Source organism: Syngnathus leptorhynchus, chromosome 18 (genome assembly GCF_054491065.1).
Source record: "Syngnathus leptorhynchus isolate UIUO chromosome 18, UIUO_Slep, whole genome shotgun sequence".
In the NCBI taxonomy this organism is placed as follows: Eukaryota; Metazoa; Chordata; class Actinopteri; order Syngnathiformes; family Syngnathidae; genus Syngnathus; species Syngnathus leptorhynchus.
Window position 1 is genome coordinate 1771851 of NC_141212.1, and position 24036 is coordinate 1795886.

Consider the following 24036-nt stretch of genomic DNA (forward strand, 5'->3'; position numbering starts at 1 on the left):
TCTTAACCATGCCAGTCCATCATTTGAAATCCTAACCCTCATTAAAAACACTACTTTAAATGAATGAAATCAAATTTCTAACTTCCTCATCTGGAATTGTATGAAATAAATACAAATATCGATAAATGGAGTCAATAAAAACCGCAGGTACATAAATGCCATGCACGCGCCGCTGAGTAACACTAGATGGCGCTGGTGCACAGCCCACGATGGACACGCTATCCTCCAGTGAAGAACTCCAGCTGGACTTTGCTTGACTTTTTTGGATCACGTGGACCGTGGTGATGTTTTCGTGGAGGTTGCACATATTCCCCTGCAATAGTCTATTGTTGTTGTTGCAGCAGGTCGGAGGAGAAGCCCGTGCACGGTGCGGTGTCTTCTCGGGGAGCTGCCAAGGTTGCGACTTTTGGTTTGGAGGAAGGATGAACCTCTTGGAGCTGTGATTTCTTTTTTTTGGCTTTCTCTGTCCTCCAGTTGACAGCTGACGAGGTGAGTGAGTGAGTCAAAGTGAATCCATTTGGGTCACTTCATTAGGTACAGCTACAAGTTATCAAACTGTGTGAAACAACTCTCTCCTTTTTTTTGCAGTGCCTCATTGTTGACCCTGAGTGTGTGCATGTTACAACGCCAAAGCTAAAACCAAAAAAACGTTCATTGCTTTAGAGTGCCTCGTTGTTGCAGCATGGGAAAAAGCCCAGCAACAAATTAATTTCTAGATCAAATTTGTTCTCTTGAAAACACAGTGATTAATTCTAAGAGACAGCAGATAGAGCTGATTCTTTACTTTCCCACCATCCTTCATCACACACGAGCACACACACACGCACAGACACACACATATATACACAAACCTTCCGGGGTGTGCGAGCACTCGTGTGTGTGTGTCTCCTAGCAGCCTTAGTTTCAGTCCAACTGTCATTCTGGTTGCCTTAATGAGAAAGTCAGGACTGAGTGCTTTTAACGACTTTTGTGCAACATCTCCCACTGGGACAAATCCATTGCGACCTCCTGGGAATTTGTGCACTCACAATCACCGTTGTTGCTACTTTTATTTTTTGAAAAGTTTGCTCAGATGATGAAACAATTGTTGATGAATTATGCATGGCGAAATTCCCCTGAGATATATTTCTTTAGGCAAACACACGGAAGGGAAGGACTAGGTTAAGCACACAAACCTGACCCATCTCACGCTTGGACGTTTTGTTTTGCTTGGAACATTCTTATCCGTATTCTATATGACTTAAATCAACGTGTGTTTGCATCCCAGCCAAGAGATGGAGAACAAGGCGGTGTACTTGAGTACGCACGAGGAACAGGAAAGCGCCTATATGTACGAAGACGCCTACGAGGGACATAACTTGTCCAAGCTCAACCTGTGCGATGAAGGTGAGGAGGAAGAGGAGAACCCTCAAATATTTATTTCTTACAACAACAACAACAAAAAAGAAGTGGGAAAAATAATGACGAAGCAAACGGAAAGTTTGCACGAGAATGAACCTTGGCAAACAAAGTGCACTTCTATGCAGAAGTTGCTTCGCTTCCTCTGAACGTAAACATTTTTTTGGGTTCAGCTAAGTGTCGAAATAGAAAGGTTTGCGTGATGCCAAGTTGTCGTGCCTTCTTCCCGACTTGCTGAACTTGTCGTTTTTTTGCTCTTCTATACATTCCAGCCACGTATATGCGACAGTTGTGTTTGTCTTGTTCGGCATGACTTGTGTGTTGTTGATCATATAAGGCAGAGGTCCGCGGACCAGTACCAGTCCGTGGGTCACTTGGTACCAGTCCGCCGAGCCGCACAGGAAAAAAAAATGTTGTTTTTTTTATTGACGATCAATTAATTCAGGTCAAGACGCTCGTCGCGGTCACGTGACGAGTTTCCTCACTAATTCAACGTCATGTTGAGTTTTATTAATAAATAAATACATTTAAATAATTTAAACAAATGAAATAAATGTATGAATAAAATTTAATAAATGATAAATAATTACTAATAAATTAACAAATAAATCAAAATATTTTTATAGATGAATTCTTTATTTATATAAAGCGTGGTCCGCTGATATAAGGGAACTGTGTGTGCGTGTGTGTGTGTTTGGGTGTTGGTCACGGTTCGAATGGATTCATGCTGCCGGTCGCGCCCACAAAAAGATTTTTAATCTTGTGACGTCCCACGGTGATGGATCAGGGCTTTGCAAAACTTTTGACTTGAACTCATTCACTGCCAGCTGACGTCTATATGCGTCAATGGCAGCGAACGAGTTCCTCATTCATTCAATCACAACACACTTCTCTGTTTTGTGTCCAATTTATTGCCATGTTCCACTTTATGAGATTTGAAATAGCATTTGGCCCACAGGTGAACATGCAAACGGATCACCTTTGTTTTATTGAGCACATGGTCCCGCTTGATGTCCAATTTGCTCCCGGGAGAAGAAACTAATCTGATGTTTTGAATCTGGAAAGCATTCTTGAGAGCAGACACGGACGGGACGACGTCCAAAGCAAACGCTTAACGCGACGCGTTATGGAAGCCAAATGTCTCGTTGTGTTGGCTGTTAGCTATTGGCGTTAAAGTTTAGCGGCTAAACGCTTTGGACCGACTGCTGTTTTATCTTTTTTCTTTTTTTCCTCAATCAGGTTCTGGAAAGAGGCGCAGGAAACATGATCAATGCTGCGGTCAACTCAACTCTTTGGCGGCCATCAAGTACGCCATCGTGTTGCTCTACGTGCTCGTGCTCCTCACCATCTTCGGATTGTGCCTAGCAGGTAAAGCCACTTTAGCCCTTGCTACGCAAATTAGCTTACCGTTACCTAGCTGCCAAATGTTCGCTTTCCAATACAACAGACCAAAAACATCAGATTACAACAAATGAATTTAAATATGAAAGACATTTTGTATGATTTCACCTTTTCCATTTTCTGTGAATGACTTTGATTTCATAAGTCATTTTATTTTTATAACATGTGTCTGCCATCAATACGTTTGCACATGGAAATAGTTTCATGTCCATCTCTAGTTTCTGCACTTATGACATCAGCGCTGCCTTGCAATGAAGGACACACACACACACACACACACACACACACACACACACACACACACACAGGTGGTGTTATAGGGGGGGGGGGGGGGGGGCAACATGAACCTCATCTCCACTGTAGCCGTGGAGAACACACACGTAGCATAAACAAGTCACGTCCAATGTAAAGCGAAACGCTAACAATGAAGAAGAGAGAGAAGGGCTTCAATAGTGGGGGCCACCTTTTTGGAATGTGAAGCCCCTTCGACTCCGCCACCCGCCCCGTGGTGATACAAGTTCCAGATCACACTCACCTCCTCAAAGTCTACATCATGAATTCTACCCTTGCATTTATTTCAAATGGAGTTCCTCAGGGATCCGTTCCAGGTCCTCAATCTCATCACTTCCCCATGTCCCGCTATTTATGTTCGACTTGACGGCTTTTCACCTTGAGCTCGGGGCCTCACTGCAAATGTCAGCGTTGTTAGGAGACAAGAAGAACAAGCCGATGGAGACGTTAGGGAGAAAATGTGTGTGTGTGTGAAGTCCGAAGGTATTTTCTCATTTAGGACTAGTTGAGTTGCCTAAAGAGCAAGCAATCAAAGCAGCCTTTTGTACGCCAAGTGTCTCCAGCACTGCTCCCTGGGGGCCCCTTACATCCACGCTCATGTCAAAAAATGCCCCCACACCCCCTCCTCGCCGTCCCCCCGACTCTTGCTTGAATTCTCACTTGACTTCATGGGTTGTCGACGCACCAGCGCACCCCTCCCTCCCTCCCTTTTTCATTTCTATAGATAAGATAAACGTAGTGTAGAAGACATATCAGATTGCAACGTGATTTTCCCTCCATAGGTAATCATGTAACATGCAGTTATGGGAAAAAAATAATCATTGCGTGCAGTCCGACAAATAAAATGCTCAAGCGTACGTTCGCCCTTATATGGTCAAGCTAAAAAGAGCGCAGGTTAATCCCTGTTTTGATTTGACAGTCAGCCAAGAGAAGAAAATTGCTCAAAGCAGGCATCTGCTTTCCAGAGACTTCAATACGGGAAGGCGTCTGCGTTTTCCTTTTGTCCGATTCGACGAGCCCGAGTACATACATGACACATATGTGTCGCGTCTTTAAACAGACCCGAGCTACTTTGAAGCTTTGTCCGACGACGAGATGACTGAAGATAAAAGGCGGGTTAGGGATGGGAGCCAGATGTGGGAAAAAAACAAAACGAAAAAAGGGTAAATGTGACACCGTCACTCTGAGATGCTGTCAAATGTGACATGGCAACAAAAAAAAACAAAAAAAATCTTCCTTATTCCCAATGGGCAACTTTTGCTCATAAACAAGGACACACCAAGAAAACAAAATTGAATCTGAACCAGGTTGCACAGTTGGCCGCCATTCAAGTATTCCAGCCACGATGGAGGTCTTCTTTGGCGATCCCGAAACGATTGCGTCGATGCCGTAATCTGGCCTGCAGAACTCCCACATGCACATGCTGCAATTTACACGCCGCTTGCCGCTCATGCCAAGCCGCGCTTCGTTTTAATCGAAACAAGCTGGGCCCGGTTCGCTGCCGTATCAAAGCCGAGCCACGCTGTTTGTTGTTTGTTTTACTTGCGCTTTGAGGGGAGAAATAGTTTCGAGACAACATATGCCGCAAAACACATTTTCCCCTATAGGAATAACCATCAAATGAATTTGCAGTTTTGTCTTGAGCCACCAGAGGGCAGTATACATGCTTCTAATTGAGTCACTGTACTATTCCTCTCAGAGGATCAAGAATAGATGTCTGAGTCTTTTCGTTTTTGTTAGAAGCTTCTTACGTTGCTTTTCCTAGCCCGAATTTGGTGTTTCAGGCGAAATGGATTTTATGGTTCTTTGGAATAGGCTGTAATGGGTCTTAAAAAGGATCTTAGAAATATCTTGGAAATAAACATCAAGCTGCGAGGGGGGTTCAAGTCGGAGCTTAGTAACCATGGATGCTGATCCGGGAGCCGTTTGCTCTTGAAGACCTTTGTTTGAAAGCAACACGAAGATCCCTGAATCTTCTTTACATTTCAAGGTCAACTCAAACACAGAGCTGGAGATGTTCCTGTGATGTTATTTGAGAAGGCAAATGTGATTTAAGGAGCTGGGAAAGTTGTTGTTTTTTTTTTTTTTTCCTCCAAAGCGCAGCTGAGATGTTGACAGGCTGTGACCGAGCCATTTGCTTTTTGCAGTTTAGCTCTTGAAATGTGACATAAGAGGTGCAAACACGCACGACTGTCAATCACAGCAGCGGCTGTCGTTTTTACTCGAGTGGCAAAAAAAAAAAAAGCCTGAGACGATCCAGACGGGATTTATATTTTGTTGCAAGTCACTTTACAAGACATTTATTTTCATGTTACAAGGACAGCGCAGACAGACCATCATTTAGTTATTAGCCCTCCTCGGTCTCGGGTCGTTTGGAGTAAACCTAACACGCGTAACGAGCTGCACTTCATTTGGTTCTCTTGTGGAGGTCTTCTTTTAAGCACTTTCCGACCCTGGGGGCAGACCCCCCCCCCTCCCACCATCTTGTTTTGCAGCAACGATGTCATACGGTAAAACATCTCCACGGTGGGCAAGAGTTGGGGAAGTTGTGTCATTTCCAAAAGTCCCCAAATGTGGCTGGTTCCAGCTACTACAAGCGCCAAGAACTTCCCAGGAGCCTTAGGTGGAAATGCGACTATAAAGTGGATGGAGAGCGACATCTGCTCTCCATTACACACAAGAGTCCTAATTCCAGCCGGGTGATTGATGCTGACCCATTTCGGGACTTTTACTGTGTTGCTGAGAGATGTTCAACAACAACTGTTTTTTTTTTTTTCTCCTCCTCGCAGTATCTCGCTCCCAGGCATGGTCGCAGCAGCAGCAGGTGCTGATGGAGAACGTCACCCAGATGTCAGAGCGCTCCCGGCTGCTCCAGCAGACGTTGGACAAGACGCCCGATCAGGCCGACATCTTGGAGAACATCTGGAAGTTGGAGAATCTCTTCCAGAATCATAGCGACAGGCTGCAGAAGCTAGAGATTCTCATCAAGGTGCTCATTAGGATGCTCTTATAAGAATGATGAGGGCTCAAAGCTCTACAAGAGTCCCTGAATTGTCCCTTTTGGACGTTCCCAGGGCTTGGAGGCGGAGCTTAGAAACATGCACGCTCAGTCCATGCATTCGGAAGGCTACCTGGTGCAGCTGGATGAACGTCTGTCGTCGTTCAGCAGCTCCGCCGGCAGGAACCTGACGGGCCTGACTGCCGAGGTGGCTCGTACCACCACCTGGCTCCACGACCAGAACCTGATGCTCAGGTTAGCCGAGTTAGCTTAGCGCGACATCACCGCTCATGCTGATGTGGTGTTATTTTTTTTTTTTTTAAAAAGGGAGACTTCGGGTCAGGTGACCGGGCTAAGAGACAAGCTGGAGGAGATCAACTGGATGGTTGGAGCTGTCAATCACACCGTCAGCAATGATATCAATATTCACCATTTGAAAATACACGATCTGCAGGTAAATATTGACAAACCTCTCCCGATACACTTCACATTCTAAAAGTGAATCCCCCCCCCGTAGATTCAGATCAGCAACATCACGGAGGACACGTCCAGTCTGTGGGTGACCCACATCCACACGGAGGCGCTACTTCGGAACGAAATGGAGATCTTGAACACCATCGCCGAAGATCTCCGTCTCAAGGACTGGGAGCACTCTTTGGCTCTGAAAAATATCAGCTTCATAGAAGGTCAGCCGGAGATCCCCCTCGCTTGTTAGCCGCTAATAAGCTCAGTGCTTGACTCATTACAGGACCGCTCCTCGTAAATCTCATTTCTGGGTGGAGGAACTGTCCCGAGCCCGGAGATATTTTCTTAGTGACTCGTGAGCATAATGCTGCTGGCGTGCCAACATTTTCGACTTATGTGGAATAATTCTTGGGTGCGTCTGTTACCGTGCCAGGCAACCAAATGGTTTCCCGGCACCGTGCGAAACCAGCCAAACGTGGCATTAGGAGGTTCATAAAGGAAGATTTGCTGTACCTAATGAAGTGTCTTGCCATTCTGGGCGAAATTTCTCATCTTTTTTTTTTTTTTTTTGCAGGACCGAAAGGAGAGAAGGGTGATACCGGGCCGCAGGGGCACACCGGCGCCCCTGGATTAACCGGTTTAAGAGGTAAGAACATTCAAATCATGTGGAAAAAAAATAAAAAATGTAAACAAGCCAAGAACATGTTACGCTTTGTCGCCACAGAGGTTTGTTATGATTCCTCGAGGCCCACATTTTGTTCTTGAAATACAAAAGAGAAGAAATCCCCCCCCCCCCCCCCCCCCCTAAAAATAAGGTTTACAGTTTTTACAAGCCCCGCATTGTGGAGTCTGCCAGCTAAACCATGAGAAATATTCTCCTCCCTCCGCAAAATGTGCTATGATGCAATCCATCTGCAGATGTGTTGCTATGCATCAAAATAAAAAATACACCCCAAAATATGGAGACCTTTCATCTACTTTCACTCTGCATCATATTTCAAGTGACTCAGGGGGCTGAATTGTCAAAGAATGCTCAGAGGTTCTCTGGGAAAAGCCAGTTTGACCTTCAAGTGTGTTTTCACACCAGAGGATTGAGACTGGAGTGGCATCAAAGTCCCTCAAAGGCTCTTTAAACACAACACAGCTGCTCAGCTGGCGTGGTCACGCCGTCTTACGGTAAAGGTGACGCCAGCGCGCACAATCACACGGTGGGAAAACACGATTTAAGCCAACCACGGGGTTGGTGGTTGCGAGTTTGTCTTGTCGGCGCTAATCCCGATTTCCCAACCAAATCAACCAATTTGATCAGATTTTCTGTGTTATACTGCCCCCGAGTGGTCAAAGCGTGCACATTCAGAAGGATCAGCACGATAGAGAAGCAAAAAATGCGTCTGAATGCATTTAATTTTTTTTTTTTACATTCAAATTGTTATTTGTAAATGTTTGTTTTCATGAACTACAATAAATAGAGAGCTATTTTTCTTATGAAAGAATAATTACAAATATTTTTGACCCCCCAAAAAAAAGTTTTTGAGGCGAGGCTGGAACACATTAATCTCATTTCCATTGGCTTCCATCTAAGGCCTTGCTCCAGTTCTCTGTCTCTACAAGCGCTATTGATTCTTCTCAACGGTTCATAATCAGTTTTGTACTTTCAAACTGAGCCAAACCAAATCATGTCCGAAAAGTCTATTTATACCCATAAATGTCTGCGACTTGTTGCCGAGGAGCAGTCTCAACACGAGAGGGTACATGTGTTCCTCATTAGCGTGTTAGCTCAGACTAGCTCGAGTGTGCATACTGTAAACACGCACACACGTTCGTTACGGTGGTGGAAATGGATTTTATTAGCGGGGGAAAAAAAAAAATATCATTGTTTTCCTCCACTTTTTTCGGGCCCGCCAAATATACGGCGATGTCGTCCATCGATGATGTCATGATGGCGCCCTGGGAATGCTGGGAATGGACCAGTTCAATTTGTGAGAACATGTTGGACAATTGTGTGAGTCCAAGTTATGTGGGAACAGTTTGGGGGGGGGGAAAGTTCCTTGTTCTGTTCCCAGAGCGTAGCGAATGATCCGTGAAGATGTACTTGGAAGAACACAGGGCTTCATTTTGTTGTGAGAAAAAAATGAAGAACTCATCTTGGACATAATATACATATTTATTTTTGTTTCTTTAAGGCTTCCCTGGAGAAAAAGGCGTCCAAGGACTTTCTGGTAGCAAAGGAGCCAGCGGCGATGATGGCATTCGAGGAGATAAAGGCGACATCGGACCGGTCGGACCAAAAGGTGCAAAATCTGTGGAGAGATGTTGAAGTTCTGGTTTGCGACACGCTTTTGAATCTTTGGAAGCGTAGCCCACCGGGAAGGATATATCGAACCAAAAACGACAAAAATAGACTTCTCGGGTGAAAACGACCAATAAATGGCACCCCCGACAGACTTGAAGGTCGGTCCTGTGGTTTTTGGATCACAAGTTTCTTCTGTAAGCAAGCGAGGCAGCTGCCAATAGAGGCCGAAACCACAAATAAGAGGAAATTTCATTTACGAGCGTTTCACACTTTGCTTCTCTCAAGACAGCCTGGTGGCCTCGAACTGTTTCAAATTCTGGCTTTTTCGCTTTTTGAACTGCACCAATATCCAAATTGTAAATGTTCCAAAATATCCCAAATATCAACAACAATCCAGAATTTGGTCAAAACAAATAAGACAATAAAAAGCAAAGGCGGCCATTTTGAAAACAAGCAAATTCACGCCGACAATGTTCTCTTGTTTTTTTTCTCCAGGGGATCGAGGAGAACGAGGGATGAAAGGAGATAAAGGTGACAGTGGAGTAAGAATAGGTTAGCATCAATCGTCAATCACTTGCTTGAAAGATTCGAAAGTGGCACATTTATGATCTGATGACTTTTCTCCCGCACCTGCTCGGTGAAACAGTTGAACTGTGCTGTAGTTCTGCTTTGCGTTAGACTTCATACACATCAAAAGAAAAAAAATGATCAATCTCCAAAGCAATGGCACACATGTTTCTACTTCATCTTCACGTTCTTGTGTAGTGCAGATGGATGTGTAGCATGCTAGCATTGTGTTAGCCCGTACGCTAATAGTTGATATAGATCCAGGTCGTCCAGATTAATACCAGACTCAGATGAACGGTATTTATTTTTACATCAACAAGTCCTTTCGAGGAAGCTATAAAAAAAAAAAAAAAAAAAGAATACAGTGTGCTCGATGTGTCAGGTTGAAACCGAGCCACATTTTTTTTTTTTTACGATTGTCCCGCACATGGGGAATTCCTGTGAAATCTCAGTTGAAGACACCCTGGTACGACTGGTGAATGGGTCGGGCCCCCACGAGGGCCGCGTGGAGGTCTTCCACGAACGGCGCTGGGGGACGGTTTGCGATGACGTGTGGGACAAGAAGGACGGCGACGTGGTGTGCCGGATGCTGGGATACGGAGGGGCCGCCGAAGTCCACAAGACGGGACGCTTCGGACAAGGTTCCAGTCGTCATTTGCCGCTGTCGATAAGATAAATACGATTAGCTTGAATGTGTTTTGGTTTTGGTTGTTTTCCCGCTTAGGCAGCGGTTTAATCTGGATGGACGATGTAGCGTGCGCGGGCACCGAGGACGCCATCCACGAGTGCAACTTTTCCGGTTGGGGCAAAACCAATTGCGGCCACGTGGAAGACGCCGGCGTCACGTGCCTCAGCTAATTGAACTTTGACCCCCTTCATAGCCGAGTCACTCCTTTGGTCCTAGGCCTGGACATGCAGCCAAGTGACAAGATGGACAAAAAGACTTTCAAAGGAGAGATGGATCTTGGAACCGGCGCTAAAGACTTCCGATCTTCCTATCTGCACCATTTTTTGTCTTACTACGAGTTCCTGGTTCGCAAATGTTGGCAGTGTGTTTCCCGTTAGAGCTCAGTGTTTTGTTTAAAAGCGTCTCGTTCTGACAAAGTGTCGCCAATGCTAACACGCGGCCTCCATTTTGTTTATTTTCCCTGTCCGGCTTTGTCATCCCAACACGTCTCGTCTGGCGGCCGCGAGGACGAAAAGAGGATATTCTCTACGTGTTTCCTCTGCACAGTTTGGAAGTTTAGCCGTTAGCTAACATTCTTTTTTGCGCTACATGACTCTAATGCAAAGCCAAAGTTCCACTTGTGTATGAAATGCAAAATAGGAAGGAAATCAAGAGCTGCTGTGGCACTGCCCAAGGTGCTCCTATTGCACAAAGGAAGCCAAAATCTGACTGATGTTTTCCCACGAGATGGAAGTGGTCACGTGATCTCCCGTTAGAGCCGATACTTGCGGTGAAATACTTTCACGTTGTGCCTTTTTGAAAACGAGAAATCCTCTTAACCATTTAAACGTGTCTTTGTTTTTTTTAACATTCTCAGTTGCATGTCATACATGTGTTTTTTATCACGGCGCGCGAGTCGTCCAACATTTACCGAAAAGGCTTACGACGACTGGGCAACACCTAAAATGAATGTTAAGTATGTAGCGTGTTTAATTTGTACTTTTACTACTAAATGCCGCATATGCACTGCTGACATATTAAATGTGTTTAAACAGTTGAGCTGTCTTTTGATTGACAGCTCAATCGGAATGTTTCCACACGTGACCATATAATCAGCGTCGACTTCCCAAAAAATAATCGTATATTCTACAAATAGCTCCTTTTTGCAGAGGCAAGCAAATGCTGTAACGCTAACGGTTTTATTTGTTGACACTGATGATGCCTTGGGCTTCATAATCACGTGACCCGAGTTTTTCTCGATACGAGCTGTTGTTTTTGCTCGCGTTGGAAGCAGGTGTCATAATAAATGACCGTAGCCTGTGCAAATGTTTTCTTTTTTTTCGTTTGCCCTCCATGATAACATCAGGCCGGAGCTGCGAGCAGGTGTGCAAAGAGACACGAGTCGCTCCGTGTCGTACGACTTAACACGCACCGCGACATGTGCCTGCGTTGACCACAAAACATGAGCTCATTTCCCCTTTAGAGGAATGGCGAGGAAAAACCAGAGAGCAACAGTCTTCCCCATCCAGAGCCTGTTGTCGCATTCCTGCTCCTTAGCCTCAAAGGAAGAGTTCTGTCAAGGTCAAAGGTCAGAAGATGGGGGGGACAAGCTGCGCTGTGTGAAGGAGAACCTGCAGACAAATGAAAAGATCACACTGTGCTTATTGCGTTGATCATTTAAGATTGTCAGTGATTGCTGACAGTGTTGTTCTCCAGTGCAACTCAGAAACAACAAATCATTCCAACTATTATGACTGCCAAGTCATAAAAAGAAAACAAAACACTAGTCTGAAGAATAACATCATAAAAACACAAGCCTAGTTCCATTGTTGGGCTTTTACAGAGTTAATGAAATAATAAATGACTTTTGGCCAGACAATAAGTTCATTTTCCAAGTTGATTTGTGATGGAGAATGTTTTTGTTTGGATTTGTTTTTGATCCGCATCACGTCGTAGAAAACAAAGCATGTACAGTTTTTGCAACGTTACTGACCTCTGGTGGAAATCTTTTGTATGGCAACTACACCAACACAAGAGGATTACAGGATTGTATATTCTCATAAACATACAAATTGTGATGCAAATATTTATATTTTAAAGTATACATAGGTTGTGGACTTTTTTCGACCCTCATTAAATTTAAAAAGTAAAAATTAAATGAAGAAGAGAACCGTGCTATTGGTCCCTCTGAGGCTTCCGTCAACTTCCGTTATTACGTAAATATTTCAAAAGTTCGGCGCCATCATTTTCACTCCCTTGGTTCTGGTTCACTGTGAAAAGTAGGTAATATTGCGTTTATTTACTAAAACAACAATTTTGAACAATACACACTCAAATGCCACCTCGCTGTACCAACGGTGACTTGGACTTGTCGCCATTTTTTTTCATCGTTCATTGTCGATGACGTCTGCTAGGTTTTGTATTGTTTTCGTCACATGCATATTTTGTTTGTTCTAATCACATGAATGCAAGTTGAAATGCACAAAACAGTAAGAATTCAAACATGCAATCATCAATCGACTCTGAGGGCTAAGTGCAACAGAAAATGAAAAAAAAAATGGATGTAAATCCGAGTAAATGATCTGTTTTGATTCAACAGCATGGCTGGATTCACCACCCCTCAGATGTCCAGAATCAGGAGCTTTGCAAGCGGAGGAAGTCCCATCAACATCCCGGCTTCGCCGTTCATGAAGAAGCTCGGCTGTGGGACAGGAGTCAGCGTCTACCTGATGGACAGGTGACAACCTTCTTAACATAAATTGGCTCTGGAATTAAATTCCATTTGATTCCAGAGTGGGAAAGTTCAACGCGTCACCCTGGGCCATCAAGAAGATCAACAGCAAATGTGCCAGCAAACAGGCTGAAGTCTACCTGAAGCGTTTAAAGGAGGAGGCAAAGGTCCTCAAGGGAATCGACCATCCCAACATTGTCGGTGAGAGTCTGGGCCTTTTCGTTAAAACCGTGCCGTCGCAAAATGTCCTGACCGAATGTTCAACTCGCAGGTTTCCGTGCGCTGGCCACGGCTAAAGACGGCTCCGAGTGTCTGGCCATGGAGTTCGGAGGCGAGCGGTCGCTCAACGATCTCATCGAGAAGCGAAGGAAAGACGGTCTTCTGGCCTTTCCTGCCGCCGACGTTGAAATAGTGGCGCTTCACGTGGCCCGTGGACTGCAGGTTTAAAAACACGCTGACTGGTGGAAATGGTGCGATTCTGATCCAATCTCTCTTTGTGCAGTATCTTCACAACGAAAAACAACTGCTGCACGGCGACATCAAGTCTTGCAACGTGGTCATCAAGGGTAACTTTGATGCCGTCAAGATCTGCGACGTGGGCGTGTCCCTGCAGCTGGATGAGAACATGACAGGTAGGCCGCACCATACGCTCCTTCATCGGATGGGGCACAAAGAGACTTGTGTTTTCGGGTCAGCGTCGGACCCCGAGGCGGAGTACATCGGCACGGAGCCCTGGAACCCCAAGGAGGCCTTGGAGGGGGGCGAGATCACAGACAAGGCCGACATCTTCGCCTACGGCCTGACCCTGTGGGAGATGATGACCCTGGCCATGCCTCACGTGGATATGCCGGAAGATGACGAGGAGACAGATGAAGGTGAGACCATGTGGGAAGATGAACGGTAAGGTGAAGCAACCCACTCACAGCGCTTCGTTTTTTTTTTTCCAGACGAGTCGATGGAGGACAGCTTCGACGAAGACGCCTACTACGCCCGGCTGGGCACGCGGCCGCCGCTGGACGGCCAAGAGCTGGGCGAGTCCTACAAGAAGATGCTGGAGCTCTTCTACGTGTGCACCGAGGAGGACCCCAAGAAGAGACCCTCGGCGACACAGATCGTACGGGCGCTGGAGGACAACGCGCTTGAGCAAAACAAGAGCAGCCTGTGAGGTTGGAGTGTCCTGATGATGTCACTTGTAAATATTTATGCCGCTTTGATATTATTCCTGTAGACATTAAACTCGGATACGTTTCGATCGACTTTTATATTCTCAAAGCCATTTTTTTTTTTTCCATTTTTTTCACAAGAAATCAAGTCTGGCGAATTAAAATAACTTTATTCCAACTTACAACATAGATTCTCTCTCTCTCTTCTATATAAACATCTGCAAAAAAATAAAAACCTGCAGCAAATATACAACACTCAACCCTGAGCTAAAATAAAAAAAAAAAACTCACTGATCAAACAGACTCTCTCAAAACCGGAGTCATTCACAGTAAAAAATTAACGTTCGCTCGGGTCACTTTAGGCGATAAAGTTGTAGACGAGGAACGTGGGCGTGCCGCAGTACGCCGTCGCAAACTGTTTGCCGTCCGGCGTCGGGTCAGAGAAGGCGATTTCGTTTTTCGTCAGGTGACTGCCGTACATGAAGGTGCTCCTGGAACAGATTACGCAATAACATCACCACCACCCCATGTTGTGAGCGGGATCCCAAAATGGCCGCCTACCTGACGGTGTCCAGCATGCGGCCGGCGACGCCCCGGTGCCGGGCCAGGCTGAAGACCCAAATCCGACTGACTCCGCACAGCGCCTTCTCCGGCACGGTGGAGCAGCACCACGCCCGGTGCCGGTCCATGAAGTCATCCTTGGTCATGTCTTTGCACTGATCGGGCTGCTCCAGCACTCGGAAGGCCTACGGGACACAAGAAGTTCCTCACCAAACGAGGTCCTGGAAAAAAACTTGGTCATTTTGCTGGTTCCCTGATGTTGACCTTCCGTATGGGTTCTGCCACCAGACAGCCCACCACCATCCGATCGGCGTTGACGAACAAGTAAGTCTTGGCCTGCGAGGGTCTGCTCAAGGTCATCTGCTGGAAACCCAATTCGTTGTCTGCGATGCGACGCACCTCCTCCGCCTTTGTTAAAATATACCAAAACTGTCACTATATCCAAAAAATGGCGGCAAAGTCCTTCAAGCTCGTACCTTTTTGACCGCATACTTGGGATCGTCTGGCATGACCAGGATGATCTTTCCATCCCAGAACTCGCCCACCACCCTTTCCTTCTTCCAACCCTGGGGGGGAAAAAAAAAAGTCTTGAGAAGAGTTTCTTCCACAGATGTTCTTCTATGAGATCCTCACCACAAACTTGATGGCATCCAGGAGGCACTGGTGGAACTGTTTGTGTTGGAAGTTGTCCTCTGGGTTGTCTGCGCTGTACACCATCCCGCATGAGCCGCACACGGCGGCGCCAAATTGCTTCTGGCCTGCGTCCTGCCGGGAAAACGTAGTTTAAAAAAAAAAAAAAAAAAACACTCAAAAAGAGTCAACGTACGATGATGAGCTGGTCGGCGTCGTGCTTCTCCTTCCTCCTGCGGGTGGGACGCTCTTTGGTGGACGGTGACGGCTGAGATGTGCCAGCGGAGGAGCTCTTAGAACTTCAAGACACATTGTTGGATTATCCCCCCCAAAAAGTTTAAAAGGAGAAAAAAAAAAAAAAATGGCTCACCGTTTGGAAGCGGATCCAAAGATGGGATACACAGCCGCCGCACGTTCTGGATGAGGCAAAAACCCTTTTGTTAAAATCAAGAAAATGGATTTACGGGAGCTTCTTGAAGGAACCCTGGAAGTATTCGACCTTTGGACGGTGTGGAGGCAGGACCGCTGGGACTGGTGTCTCCGAGATCACAGATAGGTTTGGAGCTGCCATCCTGGTCCAGACAAGTTTTTGTCAAACAGATGTGGACATATTGAATGCTAAGCTAAGCTAAGCTACCTGAGAAAGAAAGGATGCCTGAATCGGAATCCTTGTCAGCACAATTTTTAGTTCCTTTGTGATTTGGTCATTTTCAGCCATGGCTTTAGGAGGACTGAGGAACAAAATTGGAATCAGGAATAGTTCCTAATATTTTGGTGACCGCACGAAAGGTCTGAAAATGATTAATGCAACTAAAAGTCAAGTGAGCACCTGGCTGGAAAGTTGCTGTCACGTTCCTCAAATTCCTTCGGGTCAAACTTTCTCCTGGGCGCCTCCACGGGCTGAACGGCAATCTAAGGATCACAACAACAACAAAAGTCAACAGGTCTTGTTTGAAATCAAACTTCATCTCATCCTTACCTTCACGGGATTCATCTGACTTTTGGATTTGTGACTTTGGCCTTTGGACGCCTTCTTGAACATTGAGGAATGCTTCTTGCCTGTGCTGAAGAAGGCAGCGCCCACCAAAAGCTTGGGTTTGGGCTTCTTTGTGTAACTGACGGTGATGGTCTTCTTGGACTCGGGGGCCTTCTTGTTAGCATTGCTGAAGTAAAAAATAAATAAATCCATAAGTAGCACAATTTAGGGTGCTACGAATTGATTAAAGTTGGCATCCTGCACCGACCTGCTCCCATTCATCTTGGACAGCCTGATGGTCTTGGGTTTCTCACTGTAGCTTCTGAAACTTACTGTCGCCACATTGACCTGCTTGCCTTTCGCCACCTTGGTCTGCTTTGTCTTCTCCATCTTTTTGGCCTGGCTCGGAGGAGGAACGGGAAGCGATTCCTTCACTGCCTTCCTTTCGAGAGGCGTGAGATAAACACTCTTTTTCGGCCCGTAGAAGGAGCTCGTCATCGTTGCCAGCTTGACCGGAAGGTCTAAGGAGAAGCACGGATGAAACAGTTGTTAAAAGTCTGAAGTTCTTCCTTCCTTCAACACATGGATACCTGCTGCTTTTCGAGGAGACCTCCTTGGCGATGGGGAATGTTCTTTGCACAAACTCCCATTCTCGTCTGGCTTCTTCCTGGGAGATCTTTGCTTGAGGGGCGATGCCTCCTTCTCACTCATCTTGGCCGGGTGACTGCCAGGACAACCAAGTGGATGAAATTCAATACAAACTGTGCATGTCCACAAAACGCTTTGAAAATGCTCACCTGTCCGAGTTCACGGAGGAGAGCTTTCTCTTCCGAGTGTTTAGGAGCATCATTTTTTTTTTCCTGCATATGGACAAATGTGATGATTATGGAGAACAACAATACCTAATTTAGTTCCATACAAAAGTTAACGACGATTGGCGGGAATACTGGATAAAAATTAAATAGAACGTAGAGAGTTTGGAACTATAATAGATTTGATTTCATAAAAAAAAAAAAGAAGAGATTAGCGCTCACATTTGACATTTATCAGGGCACAAATCCTTCGAACAAATGCCCCCCCCCAAGCGCTTTGAAATAAGCTATCGTATTAAAACACGACGATAACAAAAGACGAAACATACGTAGGATTGCTTACTTAAAAATTGTTTTGATTGTCGATGACTTCAGCGCACTTTTAATGATATAAATGCGGTAAAATAAGAGAAATGTAAGCACTAGTTTTTCCTCCTCGACCGCGTTTCCTCCGTGTTTTCAAAGGCGCGCGCTATCCTGTAACGGAAGCGGAAATTCACGGGAATTACCACAATAAAACACTTACTGTCGATGAGTTCGTTCACATATTAAACATTAAAAACGCCAACTACTAAACTCTTGTGCCTTTATTATGAATCTCATTTTTAACGTTTTAAAAATGTGCCAAAAAATATACCTAAAAAGAGACGAAACAACAATCCAGAAGTGTCATATGTAACGTATAATTTTTACTGTTAGAAACAGCTTTTGAGACCTTGTCAGATATCTTCCGAGGTTAATAAAATCTTAGACGAATAAACTTTGAAATATGCGTGAAAAAAAAATAATCTTAAACCATTCCTATTAGTTTTTATTTTGGAGGGCAAGGTAGAATATGCTTCCGCTGCCTTGCCAGATAACAACTTCCGGGTTCAACCTTCCCCGTGCGCAAAGTGACAGCAAGTCAGTCACAAAATACTTGGCTTTTTAAACCAACGATTTTGTTGGCCACACGTCCATATTTTATTCTTTCACCTCTTTAAACATATCTTACAAAATGGTCTTTTATTTCACAAGTGCTGGTGAGTTTGTGCTTGTTAGCTACTAGCACCATGAGATTGTGCTCATAGTTTGCTGTCTCTGTTCTCATTTTAGTAGTGGAGCCTCCCTACACCATTTACATGGGAAAAGACAAATATGAAAGTAAGTTTATCGATACAAAAGTTATGCATGTATTGTTGAATGTTCACTTCATTGATTACGTTACCTCCAGACGAAGATCTGATCAAGTACGGTTGGCCTGAAGACATCTGGTGAGTAAGCATAATAATCTGATATTGAATAAATGCATTTTATCCATTGAAATTATATGGGGGACTTTTTTTGCTAAAAGGATTAAAAGTTTTCATTTTCTCACAGGTTTCATGTGGATAAACTGTCCTCGGCTCACGTTTATCTCCGATTACCAAAGGTAAACAGTTGACATTATTTGTCTTTTTTTTTTACATTGTTACATATTTTGCTTTGCCTGTTCTAGGGAGTGACTATTAATGATATTCCTCCAGAGGTGTTGATTGACTGTGCGCAACTGGTGAAAAACAACAGCATTCAAGGTCTGACAGTGATAAAAAATAGGAATAGATTTAGTGGTCGTCATGCATTTTTTTGTTTCACCTAACAGGCTGTAAAATGAACAACATCGGTGTGGTTTACACGCCGTGGGCCAACCTGAAGAAAACGGGGGACATGGACGTAGGACAGATCGGGTTCCATCGACAAAAAGAGGTAGAGCGATGGTGGGAGATCGTCGCCCCCCCCCCCCTCATTCTGATTCCTAGTTTTGTCGCTTCAGGTAAAGACGGTGACGGTGGAGAAGAAAGTCAACGAGATTGTGAATCGGCTGGAGAAGACCAAAGATGAGCGCTACCCGGATTTAGCGGCCGAGAAGGAGTCGAGGGACCGTGAGGAGCGCAATGAGAAGAAAGCTCAGCTGCAGGATCAGAAGAAACGCGAGAAGGAAGAGCAGAAGAAGAAGAAGGAGATGGACGAGCTCAAGTCAGTCGACATGCCCTGTCATTTTTTTTTCCTCACCCTCCAAATATTTTTCTATTTCAACCTTTGCCTTTTTTGCCGCATCTTGTCGTTTTTTTCTCGGGCAGGTGCTACACTTCGCTGATGAAGAACGAAAACATGCAAACCAACGAGGTGAGCGTACATGCTGACTCGCTACGCACGCTAATGGGCTTGGACACTTCAGTAAGGCTAATATGTGAAAATCCATCCCCGGGCAGGAAGGGAATGATTCCGATGACTTCATGTGAGGAGGACGTCAGTAACGACAGCGCGACAAAACGAGATGTAAAAAAAAATATCACACAAGGGATATTAACAGAGCAATGACAAGCCTGACCCAAACTAACATGGCCGCTGAGTCCTGGAGGGTGGACGCTGTTAAAGCTCCACAGGACGAGCAGAGGATCATTTTAAGGGGGACGTAAGACTGTTCGGGCCATTTTGAATGATGCTCTGACCGAGCGGTTGCACCTTTTTTGTTTTCCTTTTTGCATGTCAAGTGTTTACAGGGCTGTTTGACAATATATGAATTTGATTTTCATGCATCTTGTTTCAAATACATTTGATCCATTTTCACAGCTCATCAGCATGGAAGATGTTTTTATTTTGAGAATCACAATATATGTTGGTATCATTAATATCATCCCATCCAATACATTTTTAATTAAATATATTATACATACACTGTCTGGCCTTTATTCGTTATGTTATTGCAGTTACTAATTGTGTCCACTGGGTTGCAGTGTTTGCCTATATACATGCCGGGCGACATTGAGTCAGTCATTTTGAGCTTAATTTAACTATTTGTTCAAATAATATATTTTGAGAATTTAATGCTATTCCAGTGCCCGCATTTTCACTGAAAAGAATTTAAATTAATTTTCGCATTTGAGCAAGATGACTGTTCAAAACAAAACGGGAGATTAAAAAACTCGCTGTGACAGGCGCACCATTATGACGTCAGAGCGGAGTTCTCCCTGCAGAAACACCGACGAACCTTATACGCACGGACGAGTTTTAAATATTTTTTTTAAAAAATGGCTCTTTTACCGTTTTTTGTCACCCTGGCCTGGCATATGGCCGGTTTACTATTATTTGTGTTGTTTTTCGCATTCCTCTGCCTCTGCGCCTACGTCAAGTATTTGCACCTGAAGTATGATCACATACCTGGACCACCGAGGGAAAGGTAAAAATAATAATAATAATAATAACTTTGCTGCAGTTCACCTCTAATAAGTTTATTATTTTGAAGCTTTCTCTTCGGGCATTATCAACTTATGACGAGGACAAACAAAAACGACACTTTGACACACGACTTATATCTGGAATGGTAAACTTATTATGATAATAATAAATGTTGTCAATATTGACAGTACCATTAATAATATTATGTTGAAAGGGCCGAGCGTTATGGACCAGTGTGCAGGATCAATGTGCTGCATCACGTCGTTGTCTTTGTTACCTGCCCAGAAACAGTCAAGGTACAGTCAAATTTGTATGATTGAAATTTATCCATCTAATCCCTTTTTGCACACATAACTATTTTTCTCAATTGATGCATTCAGGAGATCTTGATGTCCACCAAGTATCCCAAAGACCTGTTCCTCCACAGGCGACTCTTCAGCTTGTTTGGTCAAAGGTGAATTGTGGAGCCAGACCCAGATAGATAAAATAGTACCGCATATTCTTTATATATGTGTACTTTTGCAGGTTTTTGGGAAATGGGCTGGTAACAGCGAGGGACCATGACCAGTGGTATAAACAACGACGGATCATTGACCCCGCTTTTAGCAGCTTGTGAGTTTTTTTTTGTTTTTTTTTTGCACCAACCTAATCTGTGCTCTCGCAAACGGTCAATCAATAACCAATGCTGTTTATTTTTTATTATTATTGCCCAAGTATTACATAAAGTAGGGTGTGGTATAGTCATTTACACAAACAACCACAGAAGAATCCAATCAAACAGGTTAACCCACCGCACGTCATGGTCACGTCTTGATGATTGTAGAACAAAAGCACACATATGTCGATTCATTCATGCCCCCAAAATACACGTACAGGTACTTGAGGAGCCTAACGGGTACGTTCAACGAGCGAGCCGAGAAGTTGATGACGAAACTCTCCGACGTGGCCGATAAAAAGTCAGAGGCCCGCATGCTGGAGCTACTCAACCGAGTCACCTTGGATGTCATCGTCAAGGTTGGTTACATCACTTGGAGCGAAACAAAACGACAAAAAATCTTTAAAGGTCATTTGTAAATGTCGAGGTTTGTCTGTTGAGGTGGCGTTCGGCATGGATTTAGAGCTCCTGGAGGACACGCCTTTCCCCAAGGCCATCGAGACGTGCCTCCAAGGGATGGTCTATAACATACGCAACGTCCTTTTTCAGGTACACGTTTAGTTTCAGTCCAAAAATGGGAAGAATTGAATTTGTGCTTGCTTTTCCAATTTCTATTCCCTTTTTCTTTCAGTTCTTTCCCAAAAACTGGGCCTTGGTGGAGGAAGTGCGCGCCGCGTGCAAGCTGCTACGTTCCACCGGCGCCGAGTGGATCCACAACAGGAAGATGGACATCCAGAGAGGCAGCGAGGTGCCCAAAGACATCCTCACGCAGATCATCAAGTCGGCCGGAAAAGGTTTGCGTTGACGTGGTTGAGGCGAACGAAAACGTTTTTTATAATAAACAATTTTGAAAAATAATCTCATTCCGTTTTCTCCTCTTTTTCTAAAAACATAATTTCAGAGGAAAGCATGACCAAAGAAGACGAAGAGTTCATGCTGGACAATTTTGTGACCTTCTTCATCGCCGGTGAGAATTTATCTAATCCGATTCAAGTCATGTGGGCTGTTATTGTTGCCATGGTGATTCTTTTGAACTGCATTCCCTCCCGAATTAGTGACATGAAACTCGGATCACATGCTTGCAAGTCTTTTTTCCCCGAGGATTGTTAGCATTTTTAGAAATATTGTTCATTAATTGCTCATTTTGTTAATAATGATTGATTTTTTTTCATGACCAGGACAGGAAACCACAGCGAACCAGCTGGCATTTTGCGTCATGGAGCTCGCCAGACATCCGCACATCATGGAAAAGTGCAAAACAAGAACGCTAAAAAAAACAACAAAATTGACTCCACTTGTTTTTTTATTTCATTTTTTTAATTTTGCTTTGTTTCATAGAGCTCAGAAGGAGGTGGACGATGTCATCGGGATGAAGCGAGAAATTAGCTACGACGATCTCGGGAAACTTGTTTACCTCTCACAGGTGGATTGAGAAGATAATATAGCATCGAAATTGAAAAATATGTCGCTTTAAATGTGTTCTTCTACATTTGAAGGTTTTAAAAGAGACTTTGAGGATTTACCCAACAGCTCCAGGAACGTCCCGTGAGCTCATCAATGACATCATCATCGACGACATCCCCGTTCCGGCCGGAATCGTCTGTATCGTAAGGCGTTCAAGTTGATTGTGGAGGGGGCGGGAAAAAAAAGTAAGGCAAGGATGAGTGAAGAGTTTTTTGTTTTGTGTGTGTTATTCAGTTCAGCTCGTACGTGTCCGGCAGACTGGAAAGGTTCTTTGACAATCCTCTGGAATTTAACCCAGATCGCTTTCATCCGGATGCTCCCAAGTAAGGATTGTAATCCTTATTTCTCTTCTCAACCTTTGTTATTGATATTTACATATTTGATTTTTTTTTTTTTTTTTTTTTCACACAAGACCTTATTACTGCTACTACCCCTTTTCTCTCGGCCCGCGTTCCTGCCTGGGTCAGAACTTTGCTCAGGTGATTAAACAACAAATTAGAAGATTAAAATTAGACATTAGCAAGGAATGCAATGAGTACTTTGTATTTTGTCAACAGATGGAAGCCAAAGTGGTGATGGCCAAGTTGCTGCAGAGGTTCGACTTCGCCCTGATACCGGGCCAGAGCTTGGACATCCGCGACCTGGGCTCGTTGCGGCCCAAAGGTGGCGTGGTGTGCGCCGTCACGCACAGGAAGCACTGTGGGCAGTGAATGCACAAAATGGCGGCATCACATCCAACCCCCTTTCGAAAGTATTCTTCATTGATAGCCATATGCCGCTGGAGTCTTTAGCTACGCCAAATATATCTTCGTTATTTGACAAACTTTGAACTTCACTGCCGTCCAATCAGAAACGCTGAAAGCCAACAAATGCACTTTAGTGACATTTTTGAGTTGATTATGAATCCAGTGGAATGCATTACACTTTTTTGATCACTATTGTGAACATAATCAATATTGCACTATTCATGAAATATGAATACACTTGATTTATTAAGCATGATCATTTTTTATCTGTATTCAGTTGCAATAAATGCATTTCAATGTAATCGAATGTGATTTTATTTGCGTTCATTGCATTATTCCTTTATGCCTGCTGTAGAAAGAGGTAATCACGATCTCTGAACCTAATTCATGATGGTCCATGAAGTACGTTGGGAGCGTTTCAGTTCATGCAGTTACTCAGAATGGCCACTTGACGTCAGTGTTTGGCAACCCAACTTGAAATGAACCCAATCTAATCAATAATTTATTATATTATTATTATTATAAGGTATATGATTGAGCTAATTTCCTACACCAGCGCTAATTCCATGTCCAAAAAAATAAAATCACACCCTGGAGACAAACTGGCGGGTGAGTGTCGCATCAATATGACGTCATAAGGTCACATATTCCCGCTCTCTTAGCTAAACGCCGGCAAACGCCGGTTTTGTCGATTTAAATGTCTTTTTTGTCTTTTCTTTTCACTCCGACCACTCATATTTTTCTTGTTTTGGTTTATTTTATTTGTTTTTGACCTCGCTTACCTACTGCGCCGACTTCAAGAAAAGTATCTACACTTGACAACCACCGAGGAAAAAGTAAGGGCGTTTCATCCGCTCACCTCAATTAACGTCAAATTATGATTGTATTTTCATACATTTTATTTTATGTACTTATTTTGTGTTCTCTGGACATTCCCTAATTGTTTCAAGTACAAAAACGACAACATATATGTATATATGAAAGGTTTCTAAGATGGTAAGGTTCTTATTTTTTGTTTTC

The 24036-nt window shown here is 44.1% G+C and overlaps 6 protein-coding genes across 10 annotated transcripts in view; 5 read left to right on the plus strand and 1 right to left on the minus strand.

Annotated features, from left to right (window-relative positions):
- Window positions 1–253: 253 nt before the first annotated feature.
- scara5 (scavenger receptor class A, member 5 (putative)) lies at window positions 254–11340 on the plus strand. The gene is made up of 12 exons (XM_085937597.1): window positions 254–489; window positions 1268–1386; window positions 2638–2766; window positions 5880–6079; window positions 6165–6343; window positions 6416–6542; window positions 6606–6774; window positions 7128–7199; window positions 8737–8844; window positions 9342–9398; window positions 9866–10054; window positions 10138–11340. The coding sequence occupies exons 2-12, from the start codon at window positions 1275–1277 to the stop codon at window positions 10269–10271; spliced, it is 1476 nt and encodes a 491-aa protein (XP_085793723.1). The 5' UTR covers window positions 254–489; window positions 1268–1274; the 3' UTR covers window positions 10272–11340.
- Window positions 11341–12271: 931 nt separating this feature from the next.
- On the plus strand, window positions 12272–14068 carry pbk (PDZ binding kinase). 2 transcript variants are annotated; one of them, XM_085938220.1, is made up of 7 exons: window positions 12272–12359; window positions 12680–12817; window positions 12873–13012; window positions 13083–13252; window positions 13314–13443; window positions 13507–13686; window positions 13759–14068. In XM_085938220.1, the coding sequence occupies exons 2-7, from the start codon at window positions 12681–12683 to the stop codon at window positions 13974–13976; spliced, it is 975 nt and encodes a 324-aa protein (XP_085794346.1). In that variant the 5' UTR covers window positions 12272–12359; window position 12680; the 3' UTR covers window positions 13977–14068. The 2 variants fall into 2 exon arrangements, with proteins under 2 accessions (XP_085794346.1, XP_085794347.1); XM_085938221.1 differs by having other exon boundaries at window positions 12280–12363.
- Window positions 14069–14128: 60 nt separating this feature from the next.
- Window positions 14129–17439, minus strand: esco2 (establishment of sister chromatid cohesion N-acetyltransferase 2). Its single transcript, XM_085938219.1, has 15 exons — window positions 17297–17439; window positions 16939–17001; window positions 16732–16865; window positions 16410–16662; window positions 16145–16328; window positions 15995–16077; window positions 15803–15896; window positions 15665–15737; window positions 15536–15581; window positions 15362–15464; window positions 15169–15300; window positions 15012–15101; window positions 14800–14943; window positions 14536–14720; window positions 14129–14465 (listed from the first exon to the last, which is right to left on the minus strand). Exons 2-15 carry the CDS (start codon window positions 16989–16991, stop codon window positions 14333–14335), a joined length of 1707 nt encoding a protein of 568 aa, XP_085794345.1. The 5' UTR covers window positions 16992–17001; window positions 17297–17439; the 3' UTR covers window positions 14129–14332.
- Window positions 17440–17807: 368 nt separating this feature from the next.
- ccdc25 (coiled-coil domain containing 25) lies at window positions 17808–19646 on the plus strand. Its single transcript, XM_085937196.1, has 9 exons — window positions 17808–17975; window positions 18049–18096; window positions 18167–18206; window positions 18313–18364; window positions 18431–18506; window positions 18575–18678; window positions 18746–18948; window positions 19053–19098; window positions 19185–19646. Exons 1-9 carry the CDS (start codon window positions 17951–17953, stop codon window positions 19212–19214), a joined length of 624 nt encoding a protein of 207 aa, XP_085793322.1. The 5' UTR covers window positions 17808–17950; the 3' UTR covers window positions 19215–19646.
- A 288-nt stretch (window positions 19647–19934) lies between these two features.
- LOC147042247 (cholesterol 24-hydroxylase-like) lies at window positions 19935–23318 on the plus strand. The gene is made up of 15 exons (XM_085937189.1): window positions 19935–20152; window positions 20219–20296; window positions 20366–20447; window positions 20532–20605; window positions 20677–20763; window positions 21027–21165; window positions 21248–21355; window positions 21438–21600; window positions 21708–21773; window positions 21985–22057; window positions 22145–22229; window positions 22303–22413; window positions 22505–22593; window positions 22683–22749; window positions 22828–23318. The coding sequence occupies exons 1-15, from the start codon at window positions 20004–20006 to the stop codon at window positions 22978–22980; spliced, it is 1524 nt and encodes a 507-aa protein (XP_085793315.1). The 5' UTR covers window positions 19935–20003; the 3' UTR covers window positions 22981–23318.
- Window positions 23319–23637: 319 nt separating this feature from the next.
- Window positions 23638–24036, plus strand: part of tbc1d32 (TBC1 domain family, member 32) — a 28926-nt gene continuing 28527 nt past the window's right edge. For 3 of the 4 annotated variants that reach the window (XM_085937180.1, XM_085937182.1, XM_085937181.1), the window contains exon 1: window positions 23638–23852. The gene's annotated coding sequence lies outside the window, so the exon portion shown is untranslated. The remainder of the gene's footprint in view (window positions 23853–24036) is intronic. The other variant, XM_085937183.1, reaches the window with a different exon arrangement.

Coding starts and splice junctions, on each gene's coding strand:
- scara5 (XM_085937597.1), top strand. CDS start 1,275: ATGGAGAACAAGGCGGTGTACTTGAGTACGCACGAGGAACAGGAAAGC. Junction 2,767..5,879: donor CTTCGGATTGTGCCTAGCAG/GTAAAGCCACTT, acceptor TCCTCCTCGCAG/TATCTCGCTCCCAGGCATGG. Junction 6,080..6,164: donor AGCTAGAGATTCTCATCAAG/GTGCTCATTAGG, acceptor GGACGTTCCCAG/GGCTTGGAGGCGGAGCTTAG.
- pbk (XM_085938220.1), top strand. CDS start 12,681: ATGGCTGGATTCACCACCCCTCAGATGTCCAGAATCAGGAGCTTTGCA. Junction 13,013..13,082: donor CGACCATCCCAACATTGTCG/GTGAGAGTCTGG, acceptor TTCAACTCGCAG/GTTTCCGTGCGCTGGCCACG. Junction 13,687..13,758: donor TGACGAGGAGACAGATGAAG/GTGAGACCATGT, acceptor TTTTTTTTCCAG/ACGAGTCGATGGAGGACAGC.
- esco2 (XM_085938219.1), bottom strand. CDS start 16,991: ATGATGCTCCTAAACACTCGGAAGAGAAAGCTCTCCTCCGTGAACTCG. Junction 16,663..16,731: donor GTCTCCTCGAAAAGCAGCAG/GTATCCATGTGT, acceptor GCTTCTCCTTAG/ACCTTCCGGTCAAGCTGGCA. Junction 14,721..14,799: donor TGGCAGAACCCATACGGAAG/GTCAACATCAGG, acceptor TGTGTCCCGTAG/GCCTTCCGAGTGCTGGAGCA.
- ccdc25 (XM_085937196.1), top strand. CDS start 17,951: ATGGTCTTTTATTTCACAAGTGCTG. Junction 18,365..18,430: donor TTTATCTCCGATTACCAAAG/GTAAACAGTTGA, acceptor TGCCTGTTCTAG/GGAGTGACTATTAATGATAT. Junction 18,507..18,574: donor GAAAAACAACAGCATTCAAG/GTCTGACAGTGA, acceptor TTCACCTAACAG/GCTGTAAAATGAACAACATC.
- LOC147042247 (XM_085937189.1), top strand. CDS start 20,004: ATGGCTCTTTTACCGTTTTTTGTCACCCTGGCCTGGCATATGGCCGGT. Junction 21,166..21,247: donor CCTTGGATGTCATCGTCAAG/GTTGGTTACATC, acceptor TTGTCTGTTGAG/GTGGCGTTCGGCATGGATTT. Junction 21,356..21,437: donor TACGCAACGTCCTTTTTCAG/GTACACGTTTAG, acceptor TTTTTCTTTCAG/TTCTTTCCCAAAAACTGGGC.